General features: G+C 38.9%; 1 protein-coding gene across 5 annotated transcripts in view; it reads left to right on the top strand.

Moving 5' to 3' along the window:
- The window catches only part of usp36 (ubiquitin specific peptidase 36), a 64,954-nt gene extending 48,667 nt beyond the window's left edge, over window positions 1-16,287 (top strand). For all 5 annotated transcript variants that reach the window (XM_048610798.1, XM_020530763.2, XM_048610799.1 and 2 more), the window contains 7 exons: window positions 651-1,116; window positions 2,465-2,595; window positions 4,437-4,636; window positions 9,591-9,776; window positions 11,006-11,121; window positions 11,834-11,954; window positions 13,741-16,287. In XM_048610798.1, coding sequence (XP_048466755.1) covers window positions 651-1,116; window positions 2,465-2,595; window positions 4,437-4,636; window positions 9,591-9,776; window positions 11,006-11,121; window positions 11,834-11,953 — 1,219 coding nt within the window. In that variant the 3' untranslated portion in view covers window position 11,954; window positions 13,741-16,287. The remainder of the gene's footprint in view (window positions 1-650; window positions 1,117-2,464; window positions 2,596-4,436; window positions 4,637-9,590; window positions 9,777-11,005; window positions 11,122-11,833; window positions 11,955-13,740) is intronic.
- The last annotated feature ends 614 nt before the right edge of the window (window positions 16,288-16,901 follow it).

Below are 16,901 nucleotides of genomic sequence, written 5' to 3'. Positions count from 1 at the left end.
GACTCCATGTTTATAGAAGCTGGTTTAAAATAACCTAATGAAAGCACAGAACACTTAAGACAATATTACACAAGGTAAATTTGCTGCATTTTCTTGTAAGTATTTTTGCACTTAGACCTAAGAATTTTCTGTATTTCTTTCTGATCTGAATAAAGTTATTCATTAATGAGATTTTATTTACTTGGGTTTCCAAAAAGATGGTTTATGATTTGATTTACTACAGACACAGTTAATTAAGTTCGGTTTTGTTCTCAACAGTATTTTCAACATATTTCCCATGTGTTTAAAGCCCTAAATGTCCGTTTTAGTGTAAGATGCATGTTCGCAAGAAGAAACACAATTCCATGTATGAATGGAGAAGTGGTTTTAAAAATTTGTTGATATCTTCTTAAATACAATTAGGATTGCATGATGGATGCTGGCCTTGCCAGTGATGTCTATATGACACAAACAGATGTAAATTAAACATTTTGGTTATTTTAGCTCTTCAGGCACCGAGCGAATATGTTTGAGAACCTTTTGGCCCATTGTGTCTCGAGAGCATTCCTGTCAGACTTACACCCCACCGTTGTGACATTTAAGAAAATGATTCTTTGAAATTAAAATCAAATTTCATGAAATACAATTCTTAATTTTGTCTTCACTTTTAGGACTTTCCCATCTATTCCAAAAGTGCAGATTTCCCAACAAACAGGATTTAGTTCTCCATCTAAAATCTCCAAGAAGTCATGTAGTTCTAGTTTCTCTCAGTCGCAGCGAAGATCATTGGAAACCATGGAAGCAGCTTGGCAGCCCTCTGCTCTAGTAAATGACAGTGCTACCTCATTGAAAAACCATTCTTTATCTGGTCAAGGTATTAGTAAAATGTGTACTTCCAAGACTGAGCTAACCGATAAGACACACACACACTGCATTGACAGCTGTATGGAATCAGGGGACAGCAGTGAGAAACCTAAGAAGAAGCGTAAACATTTAAAAAGAGTTGCAGTTTCTTTTGATTCTGAATCATTCAACCAGACAACATGTGATGATGCTGCCAAGACTGATGGTAAAATTAAGAGAAAGAAGAAGCGACGTGAAACAGCGGAGAATAATGGTGTTTGTGACTGGCTTCAGGTAGGTTATTGGACCTTTGAAAATTGAGTCAATATATCAGTTTCACTGTTACTAAAGGAACAGATTGAGATGGTGTTCTCTTTTTCTAGTCCTCCAGTGAGAATTATATTCCAGCTAATTCATTTTTCCTGGAGATGAATCAGTCTTACAAGTGTGATGGTCAGCCTACTTCAGTGACTTGCATGCTTGTTCATGAATCAGGTATTAAATGTCCAGGAGTGAGCAGCTTTTCCCAGCAGTTACTGTTGAGAACTGGATGCAACTGAAATAAGGAGGTACATGGGATGACTCCCTGCTCCATCATTGCTTCCCCTCCATTCTTGGCATTGGCTGTGGCCCATCAGCATCTACCTTTTACCACTCTATATTCTGTCTTTACCCTGGCCCTCCTCCAAAGACTGACACAAACGCACCCAAGCGAGCATACAAAGGTGGTTAGTTTTTTGTATTCCAGTTCTTTTGAAACTTCCATCACCCACCAAGACTATGGGCAACTCAAGCTTGCAACTGCTTTGGAAAATGTTATTCCATAGCAGCAATGGATTGAAGTGCTAGACCTTTTCATATCAATTCTGAGTTCCCCAAATGTTCTCAGTTGCAGCAAAGTGGATCAGCATTGTAGTTATTCAGCCTACTAGAAACAGTTTTACCTTAATTATAAAAATTTTACAGTTGTATCTGGAGTACCAATATATAATTAATACAGATTACTACATTAAGTTTAATTATATCTTATTAAACCAATTTTATATGTCAACATTATGTATGATGATGCTGGTAATTGTATGTTATTTTTGCTTAATTATAAGCAGATGTTTGACATTAACAAGGGATGTGATTGTTTTCCTATAAATACGAGTAGAATAAAACAATCGTCGTTGGGTTAGGAGATGCGTGCTAGTACTGTGTATCTCTAAATAGTCAATTCTAATGATTGACTTCAGTCCTATCCTTCACCACTTGGTTGTCTGGTTTGTTGCATTGTTATTTTGAACAAAACTTTTAAAAGACAGTTTTAAGCTGTCTTCATGGTAACAAATACACAGGGGGTCTCTGATTAACGAATGTGACCTCACGAAGGGATATAATTTTCAAGACCCGACTTAGTTCCAATACTTAAAAGTAGCTCCTTTACATTGTCCTGCATTGTGTTCCAACTTTCATGCAAATTGACTTGTGAACAGACTCGAGTGGAATCCACACAGAATACAGCGGCTGCTCGTACCAAGTGATGAAATTTGTTTTACTCTCATCACATTGTCATTACTTAAAACATTTCTTTAATTTTAATGCAAAAGGTCTAAAATGATTCAGTGAAATGGTTACTGAATTGGATGATTTATTGCAGGAGGAATCTGTCAAGAGCAATGTTTCATCAGGAGAGTTGATCCCAAAAAAAGTGAAGAAGAAAAGGAAGAAGCATAAAAAATACAGAGAGGCGTTTGAAGGAAATGACCCTACTGAGTCTGCTGTGGAAAAGTACATAAATATGACTGTTCATGTTTTGGTAGAGTAGTGATTATTTTACATACTCCAAGTCAGTGTCTCTCTCATGGGCAGTTATTTACCACTTTTAGCTCTTAAGTTCAACATACTTGCATAAAACCACGAGTAGGGTTGCCATAGCAACCTTAAATCCCAGGAGTATCTGAAGAGACAGTCTGGAATGGTATAAAAATGTTCTTAATGCAGTTCATGTAGGCATTTGTTTCTGGGTCTAGTCCTCCTTGTGAACCTCAGCAGAAGACAATGCTGCCATGAGACAGAGAATATCATTTTCTAATTTTGGAGTAATTTGGTTAGGTTTGCCAAAGCATTTATTCAAAAGTAAGAAACCCCTGACCCCAGAAGCAGGAAAACCCTGCTTCAATAATATTTCTTTGTAATTCATGTGCTGAATGTTAAAATAATAATAAAGGGTATAGATAGAGTTAATGGTAGTTGTCTTTTCCTTTAGGATGGGGGATTTCAAGATTAGGGGATTTTTAAAGTGAGAGATTTTTAAAAAAGATATGAGGGACAATTTTTTTTAACACAGGGTGGTTTGCATGTGGAATGAACTCCCTGACGAAGTGATGAATGTGGGTACAATTACAAGGTTTAAAAGTATATGAATGAGAAATGTTTGAAGTGCAGGTAGGTGGCGCTAGTTCAGTTTGGGATTACGTTCGGCATGAATTGGTTGGACCAAAGTGTCTGTTTCTGTTCTCTGTGGCTCTATCTGCCATCTCATCAGCAACTTAATGATGTAATGCTCCTCTCTTACTGGAAACCACCAGTATATCTTTGGTGTCACTACTACTTGCAATGTCACAAAATTATTATCCAAGCTGTTATTCGATCATCACTCAAGAAATATGCATGGGTATTTTCTGATTTGCTAACTTCTCAGATCAGTGCAAACTTTTCATGCCAGAAAATAAAGGCTGAGGGCTAGTAGTTTTGTCGTGAGCAGAAATGGAAGGTCTAGTTGAAATAATTCCACAAAGGCAAAAAACCCAGTCAATCAGTCACCTTTTATTTACGTGTGCATAGAACGTGACGTTGACCCAGCTAGGGTCCTAGATTGAGCAGAGCCCCTGAAAGTCATGCTTATTATCTGTCAGCCAGAACTCCCTGATTGGACCAAGTTAACAGCCCCAGTCAAGGAACTCATTCTGAGGTCCACCTGGCTGACTTCGTTTCAATCAGTACACTAGTTGAATTCTTTTTTTGCCCACCAGAATTTAAGGCCAGCTAACTTATCCCACCACTGGCCCATCTGTTCACTGGTGCAAATTGAGAATGAAACATTTAGACTTTTGTGTATCTCCACTGTTCATTGGATAAATTTGCTAGGACATGAGACTATGCGGAGTCCTGATTATAGAAAAACTCGGCTATTTTAATGACTCTCACTCTGCACAACGAAAATGAAATGGTGAGAAAGTAAACGCCTCACAGCGCCAAGGACTCTGGTTCAATTCCACCCTCTGGCGAATGTCTGTGTGGAGTTTGCACATTCTCCCCATGTCTGTGTGGGTTTCCTCTGGGTGCTCCAGTTTCCTCCCACAGTCCAAAGATGTGCAGGCTAGGTGGATTGGCCATGCTAAATTGCCCATAGTGTTCAGGGATGCCTAGATTAGGGGGGTTAAAGGGGGATGTGTCTGGGTGCGATGCTCTGACGGTTGGTGTGGACTTCTTGGGCTGAAGGGCCTGTTATCGCACTGTAGGGATTCTGTGATTCAAACGATGTTCCGAACTTGTAACACATTTTTAAAATGCAGTTCAGTGTTTGACTTCAGTACAAAAGATTTGCATTGATCAATGTTACTTACCAGTTGTTCAGGATGGAATGAACTGGAGGGTGAAGAACTGGAAAGGCCTAAAGGATCAGAACTGCAAAGGAAAAATCACAAGACAAAAGCGAACCAAAAAAGCGAGAAAAAACACAGGAAACGAAAGAGAAGCATGAGTTCAGATGATTGTGCAAATTCAGACCCTCCAGTGAATCAGTCTGCCAGAAACAAGAATCAGCAAGGTACAATATTTCTTACCAGTTCTAGGTCTTTAAAACTTCACTTCAAAAAGGAACAGTAAACTACTTTCGTAATGAGATGTGATTTAGACATCCCTGTGAATTCGTCTCGTTGAATTTCATTTTGTTTTTCTCGTTAATATTTTACAAGACTGTTGTTTCTTGTGTACTGCAGTTGCCATTTAGCTACAATAAATGCCATCTGTTATGCTTTTATCTGCAAACATAAATGTCTCCAGTGCAATTTTGAGCAAGGTAACTGTTTGTTTAGGAAAAGTACTCTTGTCCCTTTTTGAAGCATTTAAAGTTTTTGAGAAGGTTTGTAGCTCGGGTTGTGGATGAGGTTGTAGACTTGCTCGCCAAGCTGGTGGGTTTGGTTGCAGACGTTTTGTCACCCTGCTGGATAACATCATCAGTGCACCTCTGATAAAGCGTAGGTGTTCTGTCCTGCTTGTTATTTACATGCCTCGGTTTGCCGGGATGGTTGGCATTACTTCCGGTTCTTTTTATTTTTAGTGTTTTGTACATCGGATCCAGTTCAGTGTGTTTGTTGATGGAGTTCCGGTTGGAATACCAGGCCTCCAGGAATTCCCTGGCATGTCTCTGGCTTGTGCTGTTATGGATGTGTTGTCCCAGTTGAATTTGTGTCCTGCTTTGTCCGTGTGTGTTACGACCAGTGAGAATTGAGTACATTTAAGACTGAGATTGATTGATTATCAAGGGGATCAAGGGTTACGGGGAGAAAGTGGGAGAATGGGGTTGAGGAACTTATCAGCCATGATTGAATGGTGGAGCAGACTCAATGTGCTGAATGGCCTAATTTCTGCTCCTATGTCTTATGGTCTTAATTGGCTGTGTCTCTTGATGGCTACTTGGTATTCGTGTATCCTTATTGTCAGTTTTCTTCCAGTTTGTCCTATGTAATGTTTTTCACAGTCCTTGCATGGTATTTTGTATATTACATTAGTTTTATTGGTTGTGGATATGGGATCCTTTATGTTCATCAGGGTATCAGAGTAGCCCACAAACCAACAGCCACCCTGCAACGGCTACTGATGAATGTAAGGGATCCCGTACCCACAACCAATTAAACAACACAAAAAACGCCCTGACCTTCCAATTGCCTGCCGCTTTAAACATCGCCCTGTTCCCTGGCCAACATCTCTGTCTCAAGCTTGCTGCAGTGCTCCAGCAAAGCTCAATGCGAACTGGAAGAACAGCACCTCGTTTTCTGCTTAGGAACTCTGCAGCCTTCTGGACTTGTATCGAGTTTAACAATTTTAGGCTTGAGCATCTTCTCCCACGTCACACCCCAGGTCTTGTCATCACATGGGCTGCTACCACACACAACCCATTGTCAGCTAATAATAGTCCCCATTAGCAGCTATTCATTCTCCCAGGCTGTTCTTTATCTACTCCTTTCCAACTGTTTTTCTCTCTCTTTGGGCTCTATCTCCATTTATCATTTACTCCCCACCTCTTCACCCACCCTATCTTTTGCATAAATGCCAAATTTTTCCTAACTGTCGTCAGTTCTAAAGAAGGGGCACTGGACCTGAAACATCAACTCTGGTTTCTGTCCACAGATGCTGCCAGATCTCCTGAGTTTTTCCAGCAATTTCTGTTTCTGTTTCTGATTTCCAGCATCTGCAGTTCTTTCGGTTTTTTGCCGTAATTGTCTTGGTGTGCAAAAATCTAGTCTCAAACATACTCAATGACTGAGCATCACAGCGCAGAGTGGAGAATTACAAGCATTCGTAACATACAAATGAAGAAATTTCTCCCTACCTTAATCCTCTGGCTAAGCTGTTTGTGTAGAGTCTCTGGCCCTCAATACTTGGTGCTCCACCTGACAGAAAGTTAACATTTCACTTCATGTAACAAATTGCATGACCAGCATGCATCTCAAAAGTGCAGCATTTGAAGCGTAGCAGTTATGGTAATGCAAGGAACACAGCTGACAACATGCAGACAGCAAGGTCCCACACTCAACTGTAATAAGGAACAGATCATCTATTCTTGTGATGTGTATTGAGAGATAAAAATCAACCAGGATAACTTCCCCAGTTTTCTTCAGAATGTTGCTGTGGAATCTTTTTTTATGCCTAGCTGAGGGGAACCCTCGCATTGGTTTTGCATTTTACCTGAAAGACCTATCTCTGACAGTGGAGTCCATTCTTGTTATTGGTGTGTCAATCTAGCTGCTTGTGTTTGAGTCCTATGGGATTTGAATCCACAATGTTCTGAAACAAAAACAGAAATTTGGAGCAATTCAGCATTTGAGGAGAAAAAAACAAAGCATTTTGAGTCCAATGAGCCTTGCTCAGAACTGATAGCACCTGGGAAAAGTTGGTATATATGTAGAAGATGGGGTGGGATGGAAGGAGTGAGTGGATAAGTACTGGGGTAGTGAGTAGATGGGTGGAGAGAGAATGATAGTTTGGATGATAACATGCCAAAACGGGGAAAAAAAGTGCTGATAATGGGGTCCATAAGTGTCAACAGGATGGGACCAATGATCTGATTTGGACGAGGGCCTTTCCAATTAAAGGGAAAGAGCCTCTTGGAATTTATGCTGCCAAACCCCCTCAAAACATTTTATATATTTCAATGAAAGAATCATAAAACCTCTACAGTGCGGAAGCAGGCTGTCAGCCCATTGAGTCTGCACCGATCCTCCAAACAGCATCCCACCCAGACTCGACCCAACTCCTACCACTACATTCCCCATGGCTAATTCACGTAACCTACACATCCCTGGAGACTGTGGTCGATTTAGCATGGCCAATCCACCCTAACCTTCACATCTTTTGGACTGTGGGAGAAACCTGGAGCAATCGGAAGAAACCCACAGATAGGGGGAGAATGTGCAAACTCTCAGTCACCCGAGGCTGGGGTGATTCATTCTTTTTCATCTTTCATTCTTCTGAATCCAAGTCAGTAAATGCCTTTCCATCAAGCTCTTCACGGAGAACAGCTATCCCCGTCAATGATTTGAATTCTGGTGATGGATTGTCCCCACTACAGTTGACTGAAGTCATAGACTGCACCTGATCCCACCATTTGTAGTTTTGTTTCTTCAAAACGCTCAGGCTTAGGTTCATTTACCCCATTGTATAGTTGTGGTATAGACTGTTTGTTTTCCTTATTTCTTAAATATATTGGATATAATCAGTTACAGCAATAATTTCCTTTATTCCTTTATTCATTCACGAGATGAGGGCGTCGCTGGCCAGGTAGCACTTATAGCCCATCCCTATGTGGTTGGGCATTCGGAGTCAACCACATTGCTGTGGGTCTGGAGTCACATGTAGGCCAGACCAGGTAAGGATGGCGGTTTCTTTCCCTAAAGGACATTAGTGAACCAGATGGTTTTCCCGACAATTGGTAATGGATTCACGGCCATCATTAGATTGTTAATTCCAGATATTTTATTGAATTCAAATTCCACCATCTGCCATGGTGAGATTTGAACCTGGGTTTCTGGATTAACAGTCCAATGATAACATCACTAGACCATCATGTTATGATTTTTCTTTTCCTTCCTTAGGGCCTGTGTAGACTTGAAACTGCAAGTCTAAACATATCTGTAAGACAACTAGAAAGTTTCTTGATTCATAAGAGTTGTAGTGCCTCATCTAACCAGGAGGCTAGAGGAAGACATTTACAAATGATTCAAGTGCATGATTAGGGGAATGGGGAAGGTAGGTGTAGGAGTACTCTTTTTCAGACCAATTGATAAGGAATTAATTATGGGTATGAGCTCTTGTAATTATCTTCCATTCTTCTCTTCCAATCCTACGTTCTGTAAAACATCTGTATTGTTTGCATTTCGATCTGTTTATTTATCATTTGGGACCCCATGAAGGGTCATCGAGTCAATCATGGGCAAGAACACCTCCTGCTCGCCGCCCCCCCCCCCCACTCGTGGCTGATGGAGAAGCAACGATTCATGTTGAACACCACTTAGAAAAAGGATTGAGGATGGGAAGGAAACATGCTGTACTCTGTTTGGGGCCATCAGCACCACTACTGTCTGAGCTAATTGAGTCCTGAAAGACATGGCTGCTAGACTGTATCTGGCACGTAGTGAGGGAACCAACAAGAGGGAGAAGCATACTTGACCTCATTATAATCAGTCGGCCTGCCACAGATGCATCTGTCCATGACATCAGTAGGAGTGACTATTGCACAATCTTTGGGGAGATGAGGTCCCGTCTTCACGTTGAGAATTTCCGACATCATTGTGTGGCACTGTCACTGTGCTAATTGGGGCAGGCTTCGAACAGATCTAGCAGCTCGAAACTGGGCAGATTTAGAACAGATGTGGAAGAATTACTTCACAAAAGGTCATGAATCCGTGGAATTCATTAACTAGAGTGCGGTGGATGTTGGGGCACTGAATAAATTCATGGAGGGGATGGGTATATTTTTAATTAGTAATGGGTGAAAGGGTTATGGGGAGCAGGTAGGAAGCTGGAGCCGAAGCTGAGCTGAGATGAACCATGATCGTACTGAATGGCAGAGCAGACTGGAGGGGCTGAATTTGCCTACTCCAAGTCCATATGTTCTGCAGCAAATGGTTTGCAGTAGTTCAAGAAGCCTGGTCAGCCCCACCTTCTCAAGGGTAACTGAGTGGGCAATAAATGCTGGCCCAACCAGCTGTATCCATGTCCCATGAACTTTTTTTTTTTAAAATCCTACATGATGTACTGAGACCTGTAATCATACCTCTTATTTCCCTAACTTTGATGGCTGTCGGAGTAATGGGAATAATTTCTCTTGGTTAATCCTTATTTTGATTAAACTAGCATTTAGATGTTGGTTGCGTTGCCTTGAAGCCTTTTCACGTCAGGTTTGCAGCCATGGATTATAGCAGAGCTTTGGCACAGACCAAATAACCTTGCATCGGACAAATTGTTACATCATTGACATTGTCTGCTATTCTTTGTTCAAGCCCCTGTGTTTATATGGGACAGCCAGATAACGGACGGTTATAAACGCTCTGAAAAGCATTCCGGTGAGGAAGGACCTGCATCTGCTGTCGCACCCATTGCAAGCTTAGCCTGGGATGGGAAGAAGCAATCCACTATTGTTCAAGAGCTCTTGAAACACTCAAGCAACAAGGCGTACGGAACTGAAGGTAGGAAGAAAGTAACTCACTTGAAGCTGTTTGTTGGTCCTGGAGTCAGTTACCACAAGTAAATGATAACTGTAGGGATGTGCTGAAGTCTCAGTAAAGTACTATTTTTAACTGTGTTCAACAATATTTTGTTAATTTGATGTTTCTTGAAAACCTGCTCTTTCTGTTGATCTGCTGGGAGTCATGGAAGCGATTAGGTACTGTATATAAATCAAGAGAGTTTGGTAGAGTGTGTGGGCATCTTTAAGATTACTGCTTATTCAGCGTTCTGTTAATCTACACTCGGCACGTGGTCGTACAGTAGCATCACTCTTCTTTGGTATCTCCATCACGTGACCTTTTGTATCACAACTGACTTAGCTTACTATTTATATATTTGAGTATGAATCCTTTACATTCTTGAGGGAATTTAATTCAAGCTACAGTCCATAAGTTGCTTTCAATTTATTCTTTCGGCTCCCCTGGCAACCTCACCCATGTTGACTTTCCATGGGTTATAATCCCAGAACCATTCTGTCTGTCTTGTTATTTTGTCCAAAGAATCATTATTTAGACCTGACCCATTGGTCATAAACTGACCTGTGGCACTGCTCAATTGACAGGACAGAGAGACCTGAGGCTTATTTCACTGCCCTCCCCTTGATCTGAGTTAAATTGACTCAGCATAGATTAAAAGTGAACCATGGACTTTCCTCCTTAATATCTGGAATGCATTTCTGTTTCCTTGTGAAGTGGATGTGAATGAGTTTAAAATGATAATGACAAAGAGGGTTGCACATATCACTGAGCGATCAGGTACATATCCTGGAGTTTAGTTTTTGGGCCTCTGGCAAAACAAAGTATTGCGCAGCATTTTGCTCCTTGGGATTCCGTGATCAAACAGATTTCACACGTGTGTACTCAATTGTTTATTTGGCCAAGAATGATGTCTCTTGCTTATGCTTCCTGATGACACCTTGCGCCCTTCCTAAAACCAATAGGACCTTGTCTTGATCTTTTCCTAGTAACAGATGTTTTGGCCTCTTTTTTTAAAAGAAAGTTTTATTTCAAATAAGTATTTGAGACGGTTACAGATCAGTAACTGCATTTTTTTTTTTCTATAACCATTAATTGACAAACATGATTTAAAAATGTTTATTTGGCACACTGTCTTCCTGGCAGTCTGTAGTATTTTTAAATGCTTAAGACAAAAATATAATGAAACTTTCCATTGAAAATTACATTTTTAGTGCTGACTTGGGATGGAGCAGTGTCGGCTGTCAGCCAAGATGCCGAATGTGACACAAAACAGGCAGAATATTCAGTTGTTATTGATGACTGGGATGAAGAATTTGACAAGGGGAAGGTAAGAGGTTATCGTGAGAATTTATGTTTAGGTAATTGAATTCCAGTATCTAGGACCATTCAGATTTAATAAAACTGTGTGTAGATTAAATGTTGGCAATTTCTGACTTTTGTCTAATATTTCCTCTCCTCTGGCAACCCCAGCCCAAAAGGCATTGACTTCCCACAATCATTCTGTCTAATCATACTGTCTGATGATCTGTTGCCTGAATTTAGTTTGGCGAGCAGCTCCCAGTTGCAGAAAAATAAAAACCCCAATAATAGAAACAACCAACCTTCTGCCACAGAATGATGGGGCATGCAGCAGCAACACAATCAAACTGTTGTTTCCTGCAGTATACCTTTTCCCCTCCAATTAAGCACAGTGATATGCTTAAAATGGAATGCTTAAAGCAAGTGCCCCAAAATTAAGCGCTTTATATTTCTGTTACTTGTCTTATTTCGCGTGGCTGTGCTGGAAGTTGGAGAAACATTTTGTTCTTTGAGTGTGGGGATTCCAACCTGGAGCAATTCAAAAGCACTTTTAAATAAAAATGGTTTGCACTCCACTGCTGGGCCTGTGTGCCTCCTCTAAATAAACAGTAGAAGGTCACAAATCAATATGTGAAGCAAGTGGAGGTCATCTCAAATGTCCACGAAGATCATTAGAAGTTTTGCTTTTGCCTATTATTGATACTGCTTACAATGCTGATGTCAACATTTTGTATTTTCAGATTAAAAAATTGAAGGGATTTAAAAGAGAGAGAAAAAGAAACTTTAATGCTTTCCAGAAAATGCAAAACAGAAGGAATTTTTGGTCTACTACTCATTCAGCAAAGTTTTCCAGGTTTTAAAGTAAGTGTTGGTGTTGTTTCATCATCTGTTTCACCACAATGGAGAAAGGCAAGTAATGTGACATTTTCCCAACGTTACTATCAGTGATTGACATCCTGGGTGTAAAGAGGCAGTTCAGACTAAAGCTACTGCCACATCTTCCCTAACAGATGTGTCCCCCACAAAATTCAGCACATTCAAAAATTTGCTCATATTCCAATCCAGCAAATCTCATGTGTATCACCCCGTGTTCTCTGTGAGAAGGTGAGCCAAGATATAACAAAGTTTCTGTTAGAAAATTCTCAATCCTGTTTCCAAATCTGATCTTGGGAGCACCTTTCGCTATTTCTGCAATGTCCTCCAGCTCTTAAACCTCCTGGATCCATGCTCTCCTGCGTTTTAGCCCTCCTGTACAGCAAGCTTTCCATCATTGCTCCATTAACGATTATGCCTGCAGCTGTCCAGGCTTAAAACCTTCATTCCACCAGCAGTGTTTGTTCATAATGCCACCTCTAGGTGAAGCACTGGAGTGGCACTTGATTACCTAAAAACATTAACCGTGACTTTCTACTACTTCCACAGCCTAATGGTGACACTTATGCCATTTAAACATATTCTTCTCCCTCCTTATTGTAGGAAACAAAAAATTATTGTGAATGTAAAATTTCATTAAATATTTACGTAAGTGCCAATAGAAGTAAACTTTGATGTTTTAAGAGTGTTTCTACAGTTGTTCTTCACATGACATCATTGTGGCCAGTTTTAATAGTGGCCCCCATCTCCTGGGTTGGGAACACTATCTGATTTCCATTATTAAACCTTTCTGCTTTCCATCTCTCTTTAAGATGCTCCCTATAATCTATCTCTTTGATGAAGTCTTGACATTATCTGATGTGATGTGTCATATTTTGCTTAATAATACCCTTACCAAATATCCTAATTTGTTTTCCTCTGCTAAAGGAATTGTATAAATGTAAGCTTTTGTTGAAAGTTGGAGAAACAGGCTTGTTCTTCACAAGTATGTATTTTACTGCTTCTCACGTAGGTGTGAATATATGTATGTGATTAGCAATGTACCTGTGGAATTATTTAATTGAATATACCAAAGTAATGCAATGACGCTCTCTAATAATCGAGAGCCCACAGAGGAAAAGAATGCATTCGGTTCCAGAGTGCAATCTTGAAAGAAAAAATACAGTACTTAAAAGAAGTTGATCTCTACAAAAATGTGATCATCTCCTCCATCATGGGGAACGTGGGAGCAATGGACGATGTTCAACTCCCATTCGTGTTTGACCAATTGTTCGTTCTCTCCTTGATTCTATCTAGTTATCATTTGCAAATGCCTCCGTATGCTCTAGATTCTAGATGTCGGGGAGTTTTACACTTGCTTTTTCTTTTTATAGAAACATTTTCCAGAGTTTTGCTTGTGCTTATCAATTTTGTTGGCCCTAAATGAAGATGACTGTCATCAATTCTATGCTACAAATAAGCAATAGTAAATAACTGCAATTCTTTTCAGATTGGTACATTTCTGAAATTGTCAGGCAGTTTGTTAAATATTGACAAAAGCTTATTTCAGTTACATTATTTCTGTATTTAACTAGTTGTGACAAAATGATTTAGCATCTAAATTACTTATGTTAACGATTAAACTTTAGAAGAGTAGATATTACACAATGCAGTTAAATTGGGATAGTTAACGGGAAAATGTTTTTGGAATGTGCTGCTTAAAAAAAGTTTCAAACTAACACAAATTCGTGTCATGTTGTGTTTATATACTTAAAAGCTTTGCTTACTTTTGCAGAGGAAAACAGGGTTCAGTTAGTTGAAGATGTCCACAGGAAGAAGCGCTGAGAGCTCCTAAGCAATGCAGACCTACGTTCAGTGTCTTTGTTATTGGTTTGAACAATAAGACTGACGCTGAAGCAGTTTGTGGTGGCCAGAAACCCATACTAAGATTCCGGAGGAGAGATTCAACAATCGTAACAGACCTCTAACATGAGACTAAACAAGCCATGAACTGAGGACCTGCAATCGAGTATGGATTACATTTCTACAATTCTTACAACTCATTGCATCCAAAGCAAAAAATTGATTCAGAAGTCCATAGAAATGCAGTATGTTAGATTGTTTTAGGTTTTTGCGACAAAATGCAAAATTGCATTGTCAATATAAAAATTTTCTCTTGCCCATGGAGGAATGAAAATGGAAGTCCTAAATTGCACGGTAGCAGCTAGTCATGATATTCAGTAGCATTACTTCATGTTGTGTGCATTTTGACCAACTTGTCATGGGAAAATATCCCATTTTATTATAAATATACACATTCAGATTCAACTGATACTTAAACGTAAGTAACAAGCTAAATCCCTGCTTTTTGGAAGTTCTGCACTGTTATCAGCTTCTGTTAACTGACTATTTTATAACTGTGCTTAGTCGAATATATAGTTTTGTGTATTATGTAAGATTCAAGCATTCGTTCGTTCAGCCCATTGTTAATACGGAGTTCTGTTGAGGTTTACCACCTCCATTTAGGTAAATATATTTCCTCTCTGGCTGCTTTTTTTCCTTATGTTTCCTCGCATCGCTTTTGCTAAATAGTTGCAGTAAAAAATAGAATTTCTCTCTGTTTTCCTCCGTTGGAATAGTTGATTTTTGCATTGCATGCCATTTTTAAGCATGATGTGGAGATGCCAGTGTAGGACTGAGGTGGACAAGGTCAGAAATCACACGACACTGGGTTATAGTCCAATAGGTTTAACTGAAAACACAGCTTTCGGAGTCCACTAATACCTGAGGAAGGAGTAAGGCTCCGAAAGCTTGTGTTTTCAAATAAACCTTTTGGACTATAAGCTGGTGTCGTGTGATTTCTGACATCTTTAAGCAATTCAAGATGATTAACCTGCTCTGTCCCCCTCTCCAGAAGGTGTTCCAGTTCACAGTTTAGCTTCTTGTTAGATTAATTTGCAGTCTCACTTTATTTAACATAATATATCAGGTATTGAATCTGCTCGACAGTTCGTAAAATAAGTGCCTATAATATGGATATCATTCAGTTGAGCTTTTGAGAACAGAAAGGAGCTGCCTATGAATTAACATGCAGCGTTCTGAGTTTGTCAAAATGACACTTGAATAAAAGCTCAGCATTAATTTCCATTTGCACAATATTAGGAAAGAAATAATCTGTTAGGCACCAAAACAAATTGTTTTCTGTGTTTCCAGGAAACGTGTTAAAATAAGGTTCTGAATGTTAAGATTAGCTGCTTAGAAAATCCAGTGTTATAATAATGCTGTTGGGGGTAATTGACACCTCTAAACATTTACTTCCCAACCTGTGTATTAAGATAGTTCCAATTCCATTCAATCTTATCTACAATGTGTATATTCATTACTAAAGGTACTTGATACTTTTCCCAGCAGAGTACTCTTAAAATGAAACTGCAGAATTGGTACTCTGAGTAGAAACAAGACACTGGGGACAGTCAGTACATATTAAAATGTGACTGTATACATTGATCAGTGATTTACTGAGAACGTACGGAACTTGTTGCTTTACTAGGCTTCAATTTAGGCTCCACCTTCCCTTTGTTTGCTTCAAAACTTCAGCTCTTTAAACCAAGACTCATTACCTTTCATTGAATAACAATTCCTGTAAAATGCCATGTTTAGGTGCTTTAGGATATTAGAAGAAAGAAATTATTATAATAATGATGTGAAATATGTTAATATCAAAAAAGGTGTAGTTAAAATCAAAAATAAACTTTCCTGTGGAAAAGTGTATTTTCTAATGTTTAACTTATCAAGAGTTTTTGTTTGTAAAAAAAAAAAAAAAATGTATTTTAAGAAGTTACAGATTTAAGTACCACCCAAGTTCATATTTGTTTAAACTGTATTGAGAGGATTTAAATGTGTTTTTGGAATTCTGAACAACAAGTAAAGGTAATCTACTAGTGTTAATATTTGAGCAACCTGTTTGAACTTGGTTCAATGGAATGTTATTTAGGTTTCCAGTATCAACTGAAATGACTTGTTAAAATCAGATTTATGCAGTTAATTGGTTAGTTTTTTTTTTGTAAAGAAGACATTTAAGGCTACAAAGCTATCACAACTTTACTGACATCAGGCTGAACTCGGTTACAATTCTGAGGCATATCATTTGGGGGAAAAAGCAATGTCTGCTAACTGTTGAATGTATTTTGCTTTCTTTGATTCTGTAACATAATTTTGTATTAATTCGCATAGCACTCTGGTAGAATTACGCGTCCATTGAGCTAAAATTACAAGAGAGACATTTCATGGTTAAATAAGATAAACATATTTTGCTTCAAATAAACTTCGATTAGGAGTCCAACCAGTGTTTCAGTGTTCAGATTTGTGCTTTTGCAAGTAATTGCACTATTTAAAAAATATACTTGAATATTAACTGTTAGACTCTCAATAGAAATAGTAAATTGAATTACTGAAATTATAACACAACAACACCCATATAAGTATAAACCAGTTTTTACTTTGCTGTGTCGTTGCTTTTAACCCATGTCCTTGCATCTATAATTATTTTTTTAAAAGCCATGAATGGTTGGACTTATAGTAGAGGTAAAATAATTTGATCTATTTAGCTGAGAATAGTATTTAAATAAAAACATTCATAGTCTAATTTTGACCTGCAGGCCAGGTTTTTTTTTCATTTGTGAAGTAACAGGGTTGCATATCAATCAATTATTAGTATTAATTTTGAGTTATAAGGTTTAGTCTCCTGTCTATCATTACTAACTACGCAAAGTGGTTCACTATGCTGTGTGTTGAAAGTCACCGCCTTGAAGTTCAAAAATTTTATTTCGGCTCCTGCAGTTTTATTTTGGAATGCTGCTGCTGCTAAAGGATTGTTAAATGGTGGGAAATGCTTGAGGCACCTTCTTTCATTGTGTGAATCAATGAACATTACAGCGTTGTGACCTGACTAAAGCA

The sequence above is a fragment of the Rhincodon typus genome, chromosome 23 (assembly GCF_021869965.1).
Source record: "Rhincodon typus isolate 14 chromosome 23, sRhiTyp1.1, whole genome shotgun sequence".
In the NCBI taxonomy this organism is placed as follows: Eukaryota; Metazoa; Chordata; class Chondrichthyes; order Orectolobiformes; family Rhincodontidae; genus Rhincodon; species Rhincodon typus.
This window is presented reverse-complemented; position numbering and strand designations above follow the sequence as displayed.